The 18,807-nt window shown below is 44.2% G+C and overlaps 1 protein-coding gene across 4 annotated transcripts; it reads right to left on the reverse strand.

The window, feature by feature from the left end:
- Positions 1-794: 794 nt before the first annotated feature.
- glcci1b (glucocorticoid induced 1b) lies at positions 795-18,284 on the reverse strand. Of its 4 annotated transcripts, none has more exons than XM_079274641.1 (9): positions 18,151-18,284; positions 17,642-18,022; positions 13,414-13,559; positions 8,998-9,087; positions 6,682-6,801; positions 5,662-5,799; positions 3,407-3,596; positions 3,165-3,285; positions 795-2,900 (listed from the first exon to the last, which is right to left on the reverse strand). In XM_079274641.1, the coding sequence occupies exons 2-9, from the start codon at positions 17,973-17,975 to the stop codon at positions 2,567-2,569; spliced, it is 1,473 nt and encodes a 490-aa protein (XP_079130767.1). In that variant the 5' UTR covers positions 17,976-18,022; positions 18,151-18,284; the 3' UTR covers positions 795-2,566. The 4 variants fall into 4 exon arrangements, with proteins under 4 accessions (XP_079130767.1, XP_079130766.1, XP_079130764.1 ...); XM_079274640.1 differs by having other exon boundaries at positions 6,682-6,798; positions 13,414-13,562; XM_079274638.1 differs by having other exon boundaries at positions 13,414-13,562.
- Between the last annotated feature and the right edge of the window lie 523 nt (positions 18,285-18,807).

Raw genomic sequence — 18,807 nt, forward strand, 5'->3', positions numbered from 1 at the left:
GACTCAACAGCGGAAAGAACGCAAACATGACAACGATCACGGTGCAATAGTTCATATTTACTAAATACCGAAACATGTGGGGTAAAGTTACTGCAGCCTCTGAGAAATATTCAAAATAAACACAAGATATATTTCTGCCATCGATCTGTTACAGACTTCAAGCACTGATCAGAATGACAGGAAACTGTCACACCACATTTGACTTTAAGATTTATGCTTTTAAATGTGTTTGCTAATTAGTTTATTACTGCATGTTGCATGCTGTTTTATGTTACCCAGTAAAAGTGTGATTGAATGAACAATGCATATATATATCAAAGTGAGATTTGTAATCGGTGTATTATATTTTTTTGTATTTATTTAGCTCCGTTGTTGGCTTTTATGTGAAATATATACAGTTTTCAGAGTGCAAATAACTGGAAAGTTGTCATGTTAATACAATCATGTTAAACTGATTTTGACTACAATGCTGCATAAATTGAATGAAAATATATATATATATATATATATATATATATATATATAAATATAAATCAGAGTAAACGCCTTAATCTAATCACAAATCAACATTATAGAACCTCGTAATTAATTATTAAGCATATTTATTGTGAATTTATGTTGTTGGAATATAATATAATAATAATAAAATTTAAATCATAAGCAGGTCCATTGATTGCCTTACCTTGACTCCATGTGGATATAAATGCTTCTGAATACTGGTGCAACTAGTCGCTGCGTCCGTCTACGGCTTTTGAAAAGATTATATAACATCCAAAGAGACTTTTTTTTGTTTTCTTTATTGGAAAAGAAAAAGAATCAAACACAAGATCTACATATAAATGCGTAATACACAGGAGAACTGAATCATCATTGCCAAACATTTCTGCACAATGAGCTTGTGAATAAAAATAATCAGAATTATTAATTGAAACTCTTAGAGCTGCAAGCAGAGGAGAGTTTTTCACTTGTGTGGAATGTCTTGCATACGGTTCTTATTGTCTGTGTGCAAGTTTTGGAATGAAACATTTACTAGTTTAACTCTCCCGTTCAACGGCAACATGGCCTCAGTAAGTCATGTTTTACTTTTTAATACGTTCCGGTGATGCAGCTCGTGCAGGGAGCATTCGGGAGCATCTCGTTGGATCTGTATATTGAGCCAAACTGTGAGTGTAGCTTTACGTCAAACAAAAATCAATTGCACACTTAAGTTCTGATTGTTTCGACTTACAAATTGGTCTAAAAAATAAAAGAAATAGTGATTATCATCTCACTTCCAAGTAAGTGCTTCTGTTTGGTTCAGCGATTATCGCCCGTGTTTGAATCACTATGAACCGGTGTTTATAAGGCGCTGAACTGTTTATCAACTAAACAAAACGCACATAAACATTCTACTTCTGGCACTAAAACGGTGCCTCGTGTCCCAAATACGTGCCAGGCCTGCTTTGGTACGTATTCAATAAAAAGGGGAGAAACAAATGACATGTATGTCAACGTCTCAATCAGGGAGGGTGTAGCTTATGTAGCTAGCTTCGCTAACACGAGTACTCACGGCTGACCTGTTCAACAGCGATCTCTGGAATGTGTCATAGCACCTGAAACTCTAAACCTGAACACGTTAACGCTAAAAGTCAGAAACACTGGGGAAAGGCAACATAGTCCAAGCAAGTACATTCCACATGACCTGAGTTCTTGTTCTGTGTAGTGTGGGGCATTACCACAGGGCAATGGGAGGGTTGTGTGCTTTCTGATTGGTTATTTGGTCTCAGAAAAACAGTTGACATTTGCCTTTAGTGATGAGCTAATTAATAGTGATCAGACTAGAAAAGCAGATCTAGGTATCGGTTTGTTAGCCCGTTGGGTGGAGCGCTCAAGCAACTGCTGGTTTCACAACAACAATGTGCTACAAATACTTTGAAACAGACAACAAAAGAAATCGGCCACGGCCGGTATCATTGGGAGCCGTGTCTTAACAAGTGCAAACATTGTGGTTAACGTGGGGCAATGCATTGTGACATCCATGAATCTGGCATTTCCCATCCTGGCAAAAAGCTTACGTATATGTACTTTAAATGTTAGCACGCTGAACACTGAACAGCCAATAAGCTGGTTAGATAACATGAGTAGTAGATGTTTCTCTGATACCTCACAGCCGTCTCTGGTGAAAGATGTTCTTGATAAAACTGCCGGTCACATAACAAGATTATCCGAGCAGTTCTTTTTCTCTTTGCTGAAGGAAGAAACGGTATTTTTGCTATGGGTGTTGTCCCGGTACAGAGGAGAAAGCTAGGTTAGCGATGGGTGAAGGGAGGCGGTGCCCAAGGCCAGGACACAGTTTGGTCATTGCTGTCCAGACTTAACCATCAAGCTCGTGCAGCAGGGTGCTGGTACCATTACCCTACGTTGCGTTTGTCATTTCTAGACCTTGGGCACTCCCTGCTGGCTTACGTTAGGATTAACGGCGTGAAGGATCTTTTTTTGCGTGTTTTTTTTGTTGTTTTTAAAGCCATACCACCTGACCCGCTGTAGTGTTTCAGCTGCAGGTGGTTTGGTCGTGAATACCTGAGGACTAGCTGGTGAGGAGTACTTGTGCCGAGCCGTCTTTCCCCACATCCGTGTCGGGGCTCTGGCCGTCTGTGCCGTCGTCTGCGTTGACGCCCGTGCTCGTGTCGGCGCTCCAGTCGGCGGAGGCCGGAAAGGTAGCTAGTGGTGCGGTGGGCGGAGTCGGGGTCACCTGAGGCCCCGGGCCGTCGTTGCCGGAGGAGCAGGACGAGGGAGAGATGGGGGAGAACAGGGAGGAGCACAGGAGTTTGACGGGGCAGAAGGCGGAGCCCCTAGGAATGAAGTTCACCTTGTTTTTGTCAGGGCACGAGAAGAGAGGGAAGCCTTTTGATCGGCCGGAACTGAAGACGAAGAAGAAAAGCAAAGCTCAATACTTTTGCCTTTTATTTTCCATTCACATGACTGTTTTGATCAAATGCAAGTTGTTTATCCGACACAGCCGTTATGCCCTCAAGCCTGCCACCCACAATGCAAATAAGCCCCTCGGCTTTGTCCTCTTAACTGTGAACCGTATCTATTGTCTCTCTTTTAACAATCAGTGCACTCAGTGCTCACACATGGCGAGTGAACCACAAACACATTTGTAAGATGAAAATAATACTTACACCAGCTCCTCAAACACTTTGACCCTCTCACAGCCCTCTGGAGGTTCCCGTTTAAACATGTAGCTGTTGTTAGGTTTGGGAGACGTGGCAAACGTGGGGAGAGGAGAACTGCACACACCGTCTGGAAATACAGAATACAACATGGGAAGAGAAAAACTTGGTTATTGATTCTTAGGAGCTTATACTCCCAAGACCTGTAAACAGGCTTTGATGCATAAAATCCCCTCTAAACACACACACACCTTTGTCAATTTCCTCTGCAGAGCACGGGCTTCCATCAGGAGAGTGGGCGTGGTCAGAGCTGCAGTGGCGGGGCGACGGGCTGGAGTCCCCACTCGACGGGGCCTGTGTGTCCGTGTCACGCGTGTCCCCACTGCTGCTGTAGTGATGCGGAGGGAAGGGGGCGCGGCGGCCATCCACCACATCCATGGCCTGTGAGGTCAGAGGGCGGAGGAGGAGGTGAAGCATTAATATACATGGATCCTAAAATGCCAGAGTGGCGGTGCTTAGCGTCCGGAGAGAATCATAACTCAAAAGGTTACATTCAATCACAGAGAACAGGCAAAGTGTCCTTGAAAAACCATCGTGAACTGCTGCAGCGTTCGTGTACAACAGCTACCAGCTCACTGATGTCCCGGAGTCTAAGAACGAGTGGAACTGAAGAGTCTCGTGTGTGTGTGTGTGTGTTCAAAGGGCAATTGGAGAAGCAAACATCACACCAGATGGTAATGCGTGACAGTAGAGTCCTTCACAACGGTTGATTCTCTCGGAAGGCACCGTCTTCTCTCGATATGAGGTTTCACCAACGCGTAACCCAGTTGCTCCAGGAAAATCCTCCTTTGACTCAGTTTTCCGCTGTTCCAGTCCTTGTTCATTTCCCTCCATATTACAAAGGCATTGTAGGCGCTCACATCAATGATGTTGAAGAAAATGACAAGGGGCCAACGGGCAGTTATGCGTCGGCAGCTGTGTGTGGCTGTGACCATGTCCAGGTTATCAACACCTCCCTTTGTCTCGTTGTAGTCCAAGACCATTTGTGTTTTTTTGTCTTCTCTGGTGCTCAGGACAGCATCTTTGTGCATGGTGCTCATCAGCAGGACATGTTTCCCTTTCTTGGGGCAGTAGGAGACGACAGTGGCTTTGTCAGTAAAGACAAAAATTGAAGAGGTTACCTTCCTGTTCTTCATCAAAAGCAGCTCAGTGGGAAGCTCCGGCTTCTTTTTTCTCTCACTGTCCCAAACATGGTAATCTTCCTTTTGAGAAGTTCTTCACCCAGGGCGTACGATGTGAAAAAATTATCACATATAATGTTGTGACCATTCAGTCCTTCAGCCATGTCAAGTACCACCCTCATGCCCTGATTTTTTTCAGGCGCTTCTCCAGGAGATTTACCAGCGTACACCTGCATATTCCAAGCATAGCTAGACTGTGCATCACATGCTGCCCATATTTTGATTCCATATTTGGCCGGTTTGCTCGGAATGTATTGTCTGAAGGGACAGCGTCCACGAAATGCCACCAGACATTCATCCACAGTCACGTAGGGGCCTGGATTATAAAGAAAGGGTAATCGTTGAACCCACTTGTCCCATACATCCCGTATTGCTGCAAGTTTGTCGCGCTCTAGTCGGCCCTGCCTTGTTTCTCTGTCATCAAAGCGTATGACACGTGAGAAAACATGGAAGGTGTTTAGACATGGTGGCTGGAAATATTGCCCTTCCAGTGTCAGCAGCCCAAAGGCTTGCTGTTGCGTCGCCTTTTGACTTGTACACTCCTGCCAAAATGAGCAACACAATGTAGGCTTGCAAGTCGGTCACATCCAAGTCTTCCCATACACACGCCTGCCCTCTCCTCCTCTGTGTCACTTTCATGGTCAAAGAGCTGTGACAACACCTCACTGACAGAATATCTTTCTTTAGAAGTCATTTTCAGTTGAGAGAGAGAGAGCAGAAAGAGAGACCACCCAAAGCACCAGGCTTTTTATTTTTTTTTAGATCTAGCGGATTCGGACATGTGGGTCAAATTTCAAGTCAATCGGACACACTGGCCGAGGGGCGTCGCCGGTCCGATTTGTAGGGGGCGCTAGAGAGCCATTTTGTTTTACATACAAATATGCACATTTGGGCCGCATGGTATTTACGAGAGATCTGACAGGTGTCCAACTTTGGAGAGTTTTCATGCATGGCAAGTACCCCTACAAGGTCCATCCTTGAATACCCCATACAATTTCAATAGGGCATTCGCAGGCCCGACGTTGTCGGTTGCTCGGGGCCCCAATTACAAAAAAGCTGACATGAACAACTTTTCCCCACTGGGCTGCTCATATTTACAGTCCGAGTCCGACATGTAACCCACCTGGTACAAATAAGACTGAGCTGTAAATGGATAAATTAGGTAGAGTTCAGATATAGTACAAACTAAACGGACACATTTACAGTTCAGCAAGCACAAATACAGCTTGACCCCGTTGCTGGTGTGTGTGTGTGTGTGTCCCTACCTGTATTCCCTGCACCCAGTTCTGTCTGATAAACACATTTTCCAGCTCGTGGCTGATGCCCTCCACACTGCTCGGCACCCTGCATATCAGGGATCTTGGCACCGGGATTGTTGACAGAGCTGATGAAGTTCCCTTGTACTGCAAAGACAGACAAAAACAAGTAAAAAAAATAAAAAATGATGTACACATGAAAATAAGAGTCTCATAATTCAGATTGTGCATTTAAATACATAATACTGCAAATGTCTTAGACTCTGTGGCACCGAGATCTGTTAGCGGTATGGAATTGTCGCTGATCCAGTTTTATGATATATTTAATGTGGAGGCGTTCAGTTTAAATACTTGTTACGGAAGCGGGATTAAATATCAAACAGCCATGATTGTGATCTACCACATGTAGATATGAGGCAACTCATATCCCCCGTTTATGCTCATTTTCTCACAGTGGAGTATGTGTACTGTTACCGGCATCTGTTAATGAATGAACTGCAAACAAGGAGAGGACAGGGCATGCCCAGACACATTCCCTCTCTCCTCTTCTGATATTACTGGCCAGAAGGGACTCATTAACTAGACCTCCCTCAGTCAAACGCAGTGCAACATACATCATAAATGTGGTTTATGATCAAATATGGCTGATACAGGAGGCTGAAAGGCTCATGCAAACATGCTATAAAAATACAAACGGGCACTTTCACTCTGCACAACTATCGCATGCTGATAACCTACAGCTTTATAACTGCCAAACTTACACTGATGGAGCAAATGAAAAGTAAAACCATGTTTAACAATTTGATATCATTAACAGAACGTTAACCCTGGACCTGGTATATTCATGTTCCCTTATCTTCAACAGCTTTGGTCACCATCGGTTTCATTTGTATGCCTTTTGCTTGGCTGCTAAGCTACCTTATCATACACGGAGTTCGATTTTGCGTCACCAAAGTCAGAGTTGGTTAATGTTTTCACCTGAAGACAGCATGCCGGGTGACTCAGTTTGGCATGGCATGAATAGCTCACCTGCGGTGGGCATGCGGTGCCGTGTGGTGCCTGCAGCTGCGGTGAGCCGTGCTCCCGGTCTTTGTTCTGCCGGCTGACCTGTTTGCTGCGCTGCAGCTGCAGTCTCAGTTTAGCAATCTGCTGGAAGAAAAGTAGCATCACTTCAGCAAAAGACGGATCACAAAAGCCTTGTGAAGGCAGTAATATGGTCAACATGTGAATTTTAACTTTCTGTGAAATGAATGAAGCTGGAAGGTGATGAGCATATTTGCTCCCATGTAGGGCATCATAGCTACAACCGGCGATCAGGCAATTCATGTGCCGAATGTTTTGTTGATTAATCGTATGCTGTAGAAAACAAATGCCCGTTACAATTTCCTGAAGATCAAGGAGATGTCTTCCAATATCTTGTTTTGTTCAACCAACAGTCCTAAACCCAAAAATATTCAATTTGTTGTTTCAAGGAAATAAAAGCGGCAAATTCTCACATTTGATGAGTTATCAAAAGTTGCATTTTTGCTTAAAAAGTGACCCAAACGATTAATCAATTATCAAATTAGTTGCAATAATTTTCTAACAACATATCAATTAATTGACCAATCATTGCAGCTCTACTTGCATTTAAATGTTGGCCTGGAAACTATTTGGGAATAGTTTAACAGACCTGACACACACGAATATTTGTCGTGATGTTTCCTCCGTTTTGCAGCAGCTGACAACCTACACCAATAAGACTATTCTGCCATTTGTCAAATTCATATTTTCTTATAGTTTTAAGGATGGCTGGGAGGCAGATTTATGTGGCGTGCAGCATTAACATGGCTACTGTGCGCAGCCATGAAGATCGACTTGACGTGAATATTGTTGCAGGGTGCTTTAGTGCGTATGTTAAATCAGCCACGCATGTCTGATGCTGAAACGAGTCAGGTCAACGGGTGTCAATGCATCTGGCCCAGTATCAGCCTAACAACAGGATGCTCTTTGTGAGCCGAACAGACGAAGTTGTACTGCGCAGACAAAGGTGTGGTCTTCAATCTTGTAATCCTGGCAACACAGTCAACAAAGAGACGTGCTTTTTTCATAGATGTCCTCCCACACATGTAATCACAGAGGTTAGAGAGCTGGAAGACGGTTCACTACATTCATGGGGTGACCGCAGCAGTCGATAATGACAAGTCCAGGCAATCCCGATGTAATCGCAGAGGATGAGGAAGAGCTTTTCCTGGCTGTGCTATTGATTGTGCAGGCCAAAGCCCTGGGGCTGTCTGCAGAAAGTTCAACGCTTAATGATTCTAGTGGGCCGAGTTTTAGCGTTAGACTACATTCACGCCGATGCGTTTTCTGAAATCCGACTCTTACGATCACATGTCATGCGATCACACCGCTGCGAGTCCATAACCAGAAAATATGTGTCTCTTCCCATCTCCTCACACACCACGTCCAAACAGATTCACAATAAAAGCTGGAACATTTCGTGTCTTAACAATTCAACAGTAATGTGTGTCAAATTTTATCTTTGATCTGTCCCTTTGTCAACAAAGTGAAGGCTAAGTCTGTTCCATTTAAAACATATCGCTGTATTGATCCGTGTTTTATGAAGTTGAACTTACAAAAACATAATTGGTCATAAAATAGAATGTAGTTCTGCATACTGGTCTGCTTTACGTCTGGTTGAATTAGATTCTCTAAAGTGTACTTGTGAGATAAATATATATTTTTTTAAAAGTTGAGTTTTTTTTTTTTTTAGTATTGACCAGAAAAATAAAATCATGACATCTGGGTGCCATTTATATCTTGTACTGGAAACATGAATGTCTCTCGTGTTGCAGGAGCATGTGTGAGGCTTTCAAGTAACACAAGTTACCCTGAAGAACTCCGTGCTAAAGAGGGAACAATATGGCTGCATCAGCCTTGAGAGGCGCTCCTGCACAGTCTCTCACAAACAGGCCATAATGAAATGCGAGGGTGCAGTTGAGTGGGAAAGCGAGGGGAGAAGGAGGTTAAATTTAGACTGAGGTCTGGAGAACTAATAGCTCCATGTGGTCGGCTGGTTGGCCACCAAGCGCAGCAGATAGAGAGGAGTGGAAACCGACCTTAGGAGCATAATATTTAGGCTGACCTCAGACCCTGACAAATAAAACACATTTTGAACAAATTAAATGAATCACAAAAACATGTTCTTTGAACTGGCTGTATGGTTGTAAACCAGTCCAGGCCTAGCTTAGAGCCAGACAGGAGGCTGAACACCACTTCACTCCGTTGATCCACCATCTGTGTGGTTTGCAGTCATGAGCAGCGGTGACTTGTGTGAAGCGAGGTTCAGACAGGTGAATCTACCTCTTTGAGGTTGTCTGCGCTGCCCCAGGAGGCCGACCGCTGGTGAGGGCTTCCCAGTTCTGCTCCCTCATCAATCCAGAGACCTGGAGTCTGAAACGCATTAATACATGCAGACACATGACCACATGGTACACAACTCTACATAATTTCCTCTAACACAAGTCATGCTGTATTGACACACGCTCCACATGTACTGTGTGACACTGTGGCTACTAAATAGCATGTCGTGGGTTGAATCGGCACACAAAGATAAGTATGATGTACTCCTGCTCATCAGCATGAACACAGGTTTCCATTGTGTGCAAAGATATCTGAATAGAACACATTACATAACCCTCAAAGTGGAGGATACCTGCAGTATCTGACATTTGTTTACGTGGCGGGTTGGCCTAATTTTTACAGAGATCAGATAACTGAACGGTCACAGATGGAGCCCTTGTTGAATCATCACGAGTCTTATGAAATGCCCTCATTTATTTTTCATTTGTTTTCACGAAGAAATATTATAAATGATACATGTACACACATTTCTAAATACATATACTCCAGATCAACATGAATTTAAAGTAAATAAAAACTTGTGCAGGAGAAACTAAAAGACCTCTTAAGTGAATAGCGGACGAGCAAACTCATTGTGAAGTCTGTCAAAATGTGAGCATCAACTCAATATGTTGAAAGTTAAATGTTTGGATAACCAGCTGAGAAAGAGGTGGGTGAAAGCTGTGATGAGTGCCGTGTGGCTCAGAAGTAAAGCTGAAAATCTGGAATCCATGAAAAACAGGAAAACAGTCACGAGATACCATCCCTGAGGAAAAGCACTACTTTCAACAGGAAAAACAAAAGTCATAGCATGTTTGATTGCTGCCATTAGTAAGCCAGGTTAACATAAATACTGCGGCAGGAAACTGTTGGTCTACAAGCCAAACACACAAGTACATTCCAAAAATCATAGTTTGAGAAAACAGTTACAGGGCTACAAATGAATATCTGATGATCTGCCTCGTCAGTCACTCAGCAGACATAACCAAGGGCTTCACTAGCAGCTGGTGCTCGTTTCCCACCCTTTTACCTTTAGTTAGTCTACAAAGTACAACGCTAGGCTTATACCAGGTCAACAGGGACCTTTAGTGTCGTTAGTACGACATAAGAAAACATCTGATATACAAAACATTCCCGACCAGAGAGCATAGAGGCAGTTCTGTCTCACTGAAGATGTCTTTTACTACATCTACTGCATAAACGGTTAACTTATTGAAATATATGCAAAAACAGAAACAGACAGAGGATGTTTCATAGGGCCGTCTGAAGCCACATACTTCCCCCTGATTATGCATGTCAACAGTGCCTCTGCTCCTCAAACATCTGACGTTTTATGGGCATCACAGTCGTACGAAACATCTTAAATGTCAGTGTCTTCACACTGCCTTGTGACTGACCCCACACAAACAGTAAAAACCCTCTATGTCTCTGCAGCTAACGCACAAGACTTGCCCTGTGATATGGAATATCACCCCGTGAATAATGAGGAACACCCGGGAAGCCGTTTGCGCTGGATTGCTGGCGCTGGTTTCCCCGGAAAAGGACGCGGATTAAATGGGTGCTTGTGCTCACATGAAAAGGGAGCACTGTGCTCGGCCACGCTGGATGGCAGATGTGTGGCTAGCCTTTAGCATTAACATTTTGTGCATGGCCTACGGAATGGCTTGAGCCGTTTGATGCCTCTGCCAGACATTGAGGGACTTGATGCTGCAGCTTAATCTGCTCATACAGAACGCAGATCGCTGTAAAAGGGCAGAGAGGCGTTATGGAGTTGTGGATTTAACCGTTGAGGAAAAAAAACTAAGTTCTCACAGATGTTCTGACGTCAAATAGGGACTGCAGCTCGCTACGTGTCACTCATTTGGCAGTGAGTGATACGTGTAGGTTTTAAACTGGCTAAACCGAAAAGCACAATACATTTTATAATCACAAGGAAAATGGAGGGGATCGTGGAAGGGCTTCATTGTCACTCTGACGGCAATCAAATCCTGAGAAAGCTGATAACTCTAGAGACGTTAACAGGTCATGGTAGGTCACTTTTCTATGGTGGATATCTCACTTTTCCCCCAGGTATACATAGTAAGACAGTTAGAAATACTGCAGGCTATCTTTCTTGATTGTCACAAACAGTCCGTGAACAAGAACACCCACCTTTATTTACCTCAGAGGCCCTTTCATCACGCTAGCTCTCGAGCTTCCTGCCTGAGTCGAGTGCTTTGTAGACTTGTGTACCAGGCTTTTGCCTGATAATGTGCTGCTGTGCAGATACAACTCTGTTACCACAGCCTGCAGCGTGCTTCCCATTATGATTCCCACCCAAAGGGTTACATGCAGGCAACATCCTCAAGAATCCAGCTCTGTTCCAAAGCAGGAAATAATGACTGTGCTTCAATAGGATTTGAGTGGAACTTGTGCTGCTTTGTTTGGATTGCATGTCGAGACACGCGAGCAGAGGGCCACTGCTATCATCTGATGGGGTTCAGAGAGGAGGAGTTATGATTTGGAGAGATGGCTTTGTGTATCAGTTATCTCTACACGCCTTAAGCTCACTTAGAATTACAGAAAATGGACAAATGTCTCCAAGGCCAATACCGATGTTACCAATTACACCGGACATTTTACAACAAGAGATATTAGTCGATGGCGCTCAGTAACTGTAGAGCGCTTTGTTTGATCTGTAACGTTGGATCGCTGTGTGTGTCTAGTCTCTAACAAGCTTTCGCTGCGAGCGTGTATCTTTAGTAAGACAGTTTCAGCAGATTCACAGTAGTGTGACAAACAGCAGGCTAGTTTGTTAGCCTCTACGTTATGTTTTTCAGATTACAAACGCAGGTTTAAACCGCCGATTTGTTATTTCCTCTCGCTCAGGGCGCAGAACGTACACGCAGGTCAGTGGTCAGCGGGCCATCGGCTGCAGTCTTTGTGGTGTACACAAGTGCAACTTTTAACAGAAGACGTGAAGCGGCACACACCGTTTGATCAGTCCGCCTTTGTCGGTTCTAGTTCTTTAATGTCTGCTTGGTGTGCGAGGGCCCTAATCTCCATACAGACATGCTCTGTGTTCTGTAACCACAGGGCCTAGGACTCACAGACCTATCCCGGAACAGTGATTAGCATATGTATGGGCCCTCTGCTCCTCGACTCCCACACAAAAGGCAGGCGGGCCGTGCAGCCACGAGGGCCAGGTGGCAAGCAGTGGGATTTCTCCTCGACTCAGCCGCAGCCTGGGGGACAGGTGCAAACCGCTTCACCTCCATGCAAGGCTACAGAACAGCTCAAAGGAGAGGCGGTCTTCAACTTGTGTGCTGCACGACAAAAGAGGCCAGGGACCTTTTGTCTGCTGCTCTCTGCCGTTGTTGTCTTCTAGAAAGAGCCGGGCCCAGGCGGCGCTTTTTCAACAGGAAGTGGTCTCTCGCTATCCTTGGGGGAGTTTGTGCATTTAATCGTTCAAGGATTTTCTAGTGTGTCACACTCTCTCCCACATCATTACGACAGAGACCAACTGTTTTCCCATCTCAAACTTCCACATTTTTGAAGGACATCAATCTCTTGAACTGGATTTTCATTTTAATAAGCCTTCAAATCAGATCTCTGCTGATAATAGCTGGGAAATATGGTCCATGTCACTATGTAGCACAGGCAAACATCACAATGTGCAAAAAACAAAACGTAAGTCTACAAGATCACCGTGTATATGTGCCCAGACATTTTTCCGAGACCTGATAATTATCAAATTGATTTTCCCTACTTGTCCAGTCCTTCCATGGCTGCAGCGGAACCCTGTAATAAGAGGTATTTACTCTGTCTAAAGCCACTTCAAGAGACCTTGTAGGCCCTCCCACCACTTCCTCAGCCTACACACAAAGACATGCGAGACAAATGAAGGGTTAAAGGTATGAAACTCATGTAAATTAGGCTTGGCGGTCTTCATTCAGACAGATGAAAGGCCTCTGTCAGCAAAGAGGGAGCAGCCCATGTCATGATCACGCATAGTCAATATTCTTTTATAACACAAACCCACCCCAAACTAACGACCCCCCCCCCCCACAAAAAAATGGAGCTCTTCGAGGAAAAACTGCATTTAGCCATCAGTCACATGGCCAGATTAGTGGGTGATGATGTGTGGGCTGCTGTCCAGGAACACTGCGCCGAGGCTCAATATGAAATCCATGCACAGGTCTTGTGAAGAGTTATAATGTATTAAATGTATGATTGTTAGGGAATTATGTACAGCAAAAGTCTATCAGGCCTTATTGGCACCAGACCACCAGCCACCAGATTACCAAAACTAAATATTTGGCCACGGCTTGAAAATTTGTCTTCTTCACCTGCCCCACCCCTACTCAGGCGGTGGTATTGTTTCAGAATGGTACGTACCTGTGTGGCTTTGTCTTTCATACAGGAAGGGTAGGGTCCGTGGGAGTCCCGAGGCCACTGGCCGGTGAGGTACGGTCCTGTGATGGCGTCCAGGGACGATGTCCGCCGGATGGCACTGGAGCTCCGGACCTGTAACTTGGACCTTTCTGCTGTGGGACAGAACAAAGAGATGGGATGAAGCAGGTGCACACACACACACATACACACACACACACACACATGTAGACGTCAGCACCAAGCCAGCAATATATCCAAACTCTCAGAAGAGTCTTTAAATTCATACCAACTTAACCGATTGCGTTTATGTGTAATAAATTCCACTGAAGGGATTGTGGGTAGATCTTCACCTTACACGAATATAAATGTATTTAAATCACAGAATGAATTGTTACTAGACTCCCTGAAAATAAATATACAATAACTTTTAAGAGCAATACATTATAATCAACCTTCACCTGTTAACTACTGAAATTAACAGGGTTTCATTGAGGCGAGACCTTGCCTCGCAGCCTCTTGTCCTCATAGTGTGGACAGTTTTTCCCTCATCTCGTAAGTATTAGTGCAGGGCAAACAAACAGGCTTGAGAACTGAGTCCTGAAGCAAATGTAAACGGCTGAGCAGGAGTATTTCATGTTATGAGAGCAGTCTGCTGTGAGCCAGAACAGTCAAGCACACACCACCCACATAAGAACTCATAAACAGCCACACCACAATGCACATCAATGCTGCCTGCATCCACTCAGCATTCCTGCAGTGACACGCAGTAAAAGAAAAAAAAAAAGACGAGGAAAACAAAACATGCAAACACAAAGATATTAGCTTGATAATAGCATGAGAATGTGGTAAGTGTTGGATTAAATGTATTAGCCTAGATTGTGCTCCGTGTGATTACCAAAAGCAAATGAAAGCTCCTTCATTCCGTATGGAGGAGACAGAATAAAGGAATAGCGTGCCGATCAGGAAACATTTACTCTCCTCCTTGTCCGAGTTGGTTTATGCAGAGGCCTTCTCCAACCTGAACTCACAAAGCAACACTCACACAGACTAAGCTATCGACATGAGGCACCCCTCTCGTCGCAGAACTACATAGCCGTTCATTGCTGTTCTTTGTTCATAGAATACACAGGCCAACCCACCCAAAGGTATTGCCTAAGTAAGCTTACTGGGCTACAGTAGAATTCCCTGAAGCATTGTAGACAAAGGAAGCAGGCTAAATTTCCATCAATATTGATACAGGCCAAGCCGGTGCTCTCAGAACCGGGATTGTGGTTATTTTCCATCGTCTACCCACTTGCCAGACTAGAATAATCTCCTGATGAGAAAAAAAAAAACATGTGAAAGAAGCAAAGACATCAAAGCAGTCCATCTGCTGATTTCAGGGCTGAGTGAATAGCGTATGCGATTTAAAAAAGGAATATTTTCAGGTTCCTTGAAAAAGTTCCGGCATTTCCAGGGGATAAATGGGTGGTTCATTAACTGCAGAGCAAATGTGAAAACAAACACGTGGTTCGGATCAGTAAACCAGAGCAGAACTGTTTCCTGCAGGTTTTCACAAGGCTGCACGAAGCTGGTCGAAAGGAAAATCACAAACCAATTAGCTTAATCGTGTGATTACAGAACAGATTCCCATTGGGTTTCTAGGAATTTCTCAACTAGGTGATAATAGAATTTTAGTCTGTGCTAAAGCTTGGGCATTTTTTATTCAATTCAACTTTATTGCAATTGCTTGAATGACCTACACACAGTGAATAATGAAACTTGAAATTGCCAACCATCAACACTGTGCAAACACTACACACCATCATGGAGGAACCCCTTTAACCACCAGGCCACCAGGCAGTTCCTGTTTCAGTATTGTTCTACACAAGTTTCTCAAGTTAAAGTGTGTTAATTGCAAGCATTAACGAGAACAGCGACCATCTTTCATACAATATGAATGATGGTGTTAATCTTGGCCATGATATGTTAAAGTTATGAGTTTCAGCATCTGTCCCTCAGCTGGTCAGGAAATGGATTCTTGGATATTATGAGTACCTCCCACAATAAGCTAGCCTGGACTAGTTTCAGAGTATCTCAATGAACGAGGAGGGTCTGCCAGCAGTGCTCACGATTCAAACATTCATAACTAAGAAGAAGCCAACTTGACATCCACGTCAAGGTTCAACCAGATGCTACACAGACAGTTAAGTGCAGGCAGATACAACTACAGAAACCACGGCACAGTTCTAGAGATGACTGATTCAGACAACATCTCGTGTTCACAGTCGCTCCTACTCTGCAGTTTGAACGGGTGACAATGAAGCAGGGCTGTTTCAGCACAGCTGGCATTTCGACAGAGAGCAGGACTATCATTGTTGGGACAGTGTGTTAAGTGAATGTCATGCTGGTGAACCTAAAAAGGTCATGATGTGGAGTATAATTCTCTTCATCATGCTATGATCTAAACACCGGTGCAGTCCATTACCAGCGTGTCTGGCACTCACGCTGATGGTACTGCGAAGCATTTTAGACTGACTCCCCTACCAAATGGCAAGCATTATGTCTGCGAGTGGGTTCAAAGTACTGCGGTGAATGATAAATTACAAAGTGCAAAGCCTCCTGCTTCAATCATGATCAAGTTGGGTGATGAAAGAACACTACATCAGGTTTGCATCTTCGACTTCCAGTCGCCAGCACTGATATGAGCCTAGTCATCATCTGATGACTGCGTGTCTGGAGTGTGAGGTGACAAAGGAGGGTGGAGTCTCCATCATCATCATCATCATCACCGGCCTGGGTTAGAGGTTGTCTCTGACAGAGGAATGTGTGGCATGCCACCGAGGTGGGAAATCAACACCAAACGTTCGCCAAACACGGGAGAAATTCGTCATGCCGGGCAAGTCTGTTATGGAAGAGACCGTTTCCTGCCTCGCATGGTACACTGGTCAAGGTTGGAGGTCATCCCATTCAATGAATTGAGGAATGTGAAGCACATCAAACATAAAAGTCCACTCACAAGTCCACAATAACTAAAATCCTGCACGGGAAAAAAAAGGGCTGCCATTTTAGTTAAAAAGTATAAGAGGGAGATGCTATTAAAGGAGACTAATGAAGGTAGCATTGATCCAGCTGTAGTGTTGTGAGATGTGACCTAATCTCGTTAAGTGCAGAGAATACTTGGTGCTTTTCATGGGAACTGATGCAGTCAGAAACACCCACTCAGGTTAACAGAAGGAGTCTCCACATACTGGAAAAGCACACTGTAGTCAGACACTTTCATATTATGTTGTGCTGAGATATTGTGAGAGTTTTCTGTATGCATTTGATATAAAAACTGTATGCTTTCAGGGAAAAAAAAAAAAAAGAAATGCTGTTCTGGCACACAATAGGATACTTCTACTGGTCTTGAAAAGCAGCCACAGTGTCGATACTTGGCAGGAAAGGCTGTCACATAAATGAGATTCAGTGACACGCTGGGAAATGAAGATTTAGAGCTGCCTGGACTCTCATGTCCTCCTTCAGATTCTCTTCTTATCACTTCCAAGGAGCAGCTGAGCATGACAGGAAACAGCATAGCACTAGCTTCTGTTATCCATGTGCAAGGCAACGTGGTGAAGCTCAGCATATGTTCCGAGTGTGTTCCATGAGGACTCCATGCTGCATGTATGGAGCGAGGTCAGAATAAGAAACACCTTACTATTCAGTCAGCACCGTCTATCGGGACTGAAGTGGCCAATTTTTACAACTGAAAGCATGTCTTTCTGCCAATTCTCCTCCCCCCCTCGTCAAAAGTCCATAGGAAATAAGAGAGCCAATAGTGCGCTCCATTCTCTTTATGAGGACCTAATTGTGCAAGTGGACGGCAGGCTAAATAGTTAATGCATCAACCTTCTGCAAATCAAGTGCCAACATTGCGCCAGACTTAAAAAGGTGACACAATTTGAGCCATGTTGTGTACAAATAACATTAAAATGTAATATATACTAGCGGAACAAACAAAAAAGTTACCAAGACGAATTATCAGTGAGCACATGGTGACATGGCATGCCTTGGCCTATGTACTGCGCAACACTACAATTATTCTGTCCGTGAATATAATATTGTGGATTTTTTACTTTTCAAATAGTCTTTACTGTTTTAATACCATGTTATAATGTTTGCACTATCCTGCTGTAATCCTGTACATTTCTAATAATAAAGGATTATCTTATCTCTTAAGGCCAAACAGGTGAAGAAAAGAGTTTCGTACCTCTGGAAACTGGAGAGTCTGGGGGACAGGAGAAGTCCTTATTTTCCGGAGACAGTCTTTGCTTAGCATTTGTTGCACTTCCTGAACTGAGTGACGGACTGGACGGGGGGCTCGTTGATCCTCGGCTGCTGGTCGTCGTCGTGGTGGCTCCACCGTAGAGGGTCTGCGCACGTGTCGGGCTGCCCGGACCCCCGCCACGCAGGAGCTGGTAGGGCACGGTGGCTCGGATGGGGTGCAAACGACAGCTGCTGCTGTTGTTGTTGAAGGAGCCGGGGGAGCCCGCGTTGCTGCGTCTCACCCTCGGCTGCTGGAGCGAGTTGCTGGGCGCTGACATCCTCCGAAAACCCTCCGGTTGCAATAAAGAAATACGTTGCTGCTTCTCTGGAGGAGGTGGTGAGATAAACGTTAGCTTGTTAGCAACAACAACAAACGTTAGCTTCCTTTTTTGTAAAATCTCAACTCACGCGCTCAAAAGGACAAAAACACGCGTTATGTTGGTGATAACTTACCTGTAATATACTTAACACATGTCGATGTAAGCTTACACCATCACACAAGTAACTTTAAAAGTTGTTTTTAATACTTCTTGAGACGTTTAATGCGTGTTTTCCTGCTCTCGTAGTGTCCTCCCCATCATGTCCACTCAGTCTAAATGACAGTTGGTTCGGCCAGACTGCTGGCTGGTGCCTGTGGGCGGAGCTACGCTTCTCACTTCTGAGCTTCTGATTGGATACTGGCGTTGTACAGTAATGTCGCTGATTGGCGGAGGTTCTTCTATGGCTCGTACTTTCATCCAATCGGGTGAGATACGTCTTATTAGTGTGGGTAAAATTTCTTGAGCGAAAATTAAGATGTAAAAACATACTTATAAACGGTATAAACCAAACTATTGCACATGATTGCTGCCTGCATGTATAAAGTATGATGGAATAAATGTTAGTTGAGGGAGACCATTAGTCGCTGTTAAGGAGCTGTCAATCATTATTACAAGACCTTCCTCAGCAGATGGCGTTTGCGTTGAAATGTAGATTCTGTTTCCTTCTTTTTCCACTGCGCACTACTAAAAGACTACAATTATAATACATACCATATCCATCTTTCAGCCTGCACTGACGGTCTGTGATTCTGTGGGAGTTCCCATGGGAGAATAATGCGTGACTCAATGC

Source organism: Melanostigma gelatinosum, assembly GCF_949748355.1.
Source record: "Melanostigma gelatinosum genome assembly, chromosome: 9".
Classification (NCBI taxonomy): domain Eukaryota; kingdom Metazoa; phylum Chordata; class Actinopteri; order Perciformes; family Zoarcidae; genus Melanostigma; species Melanostigma gelatinosum.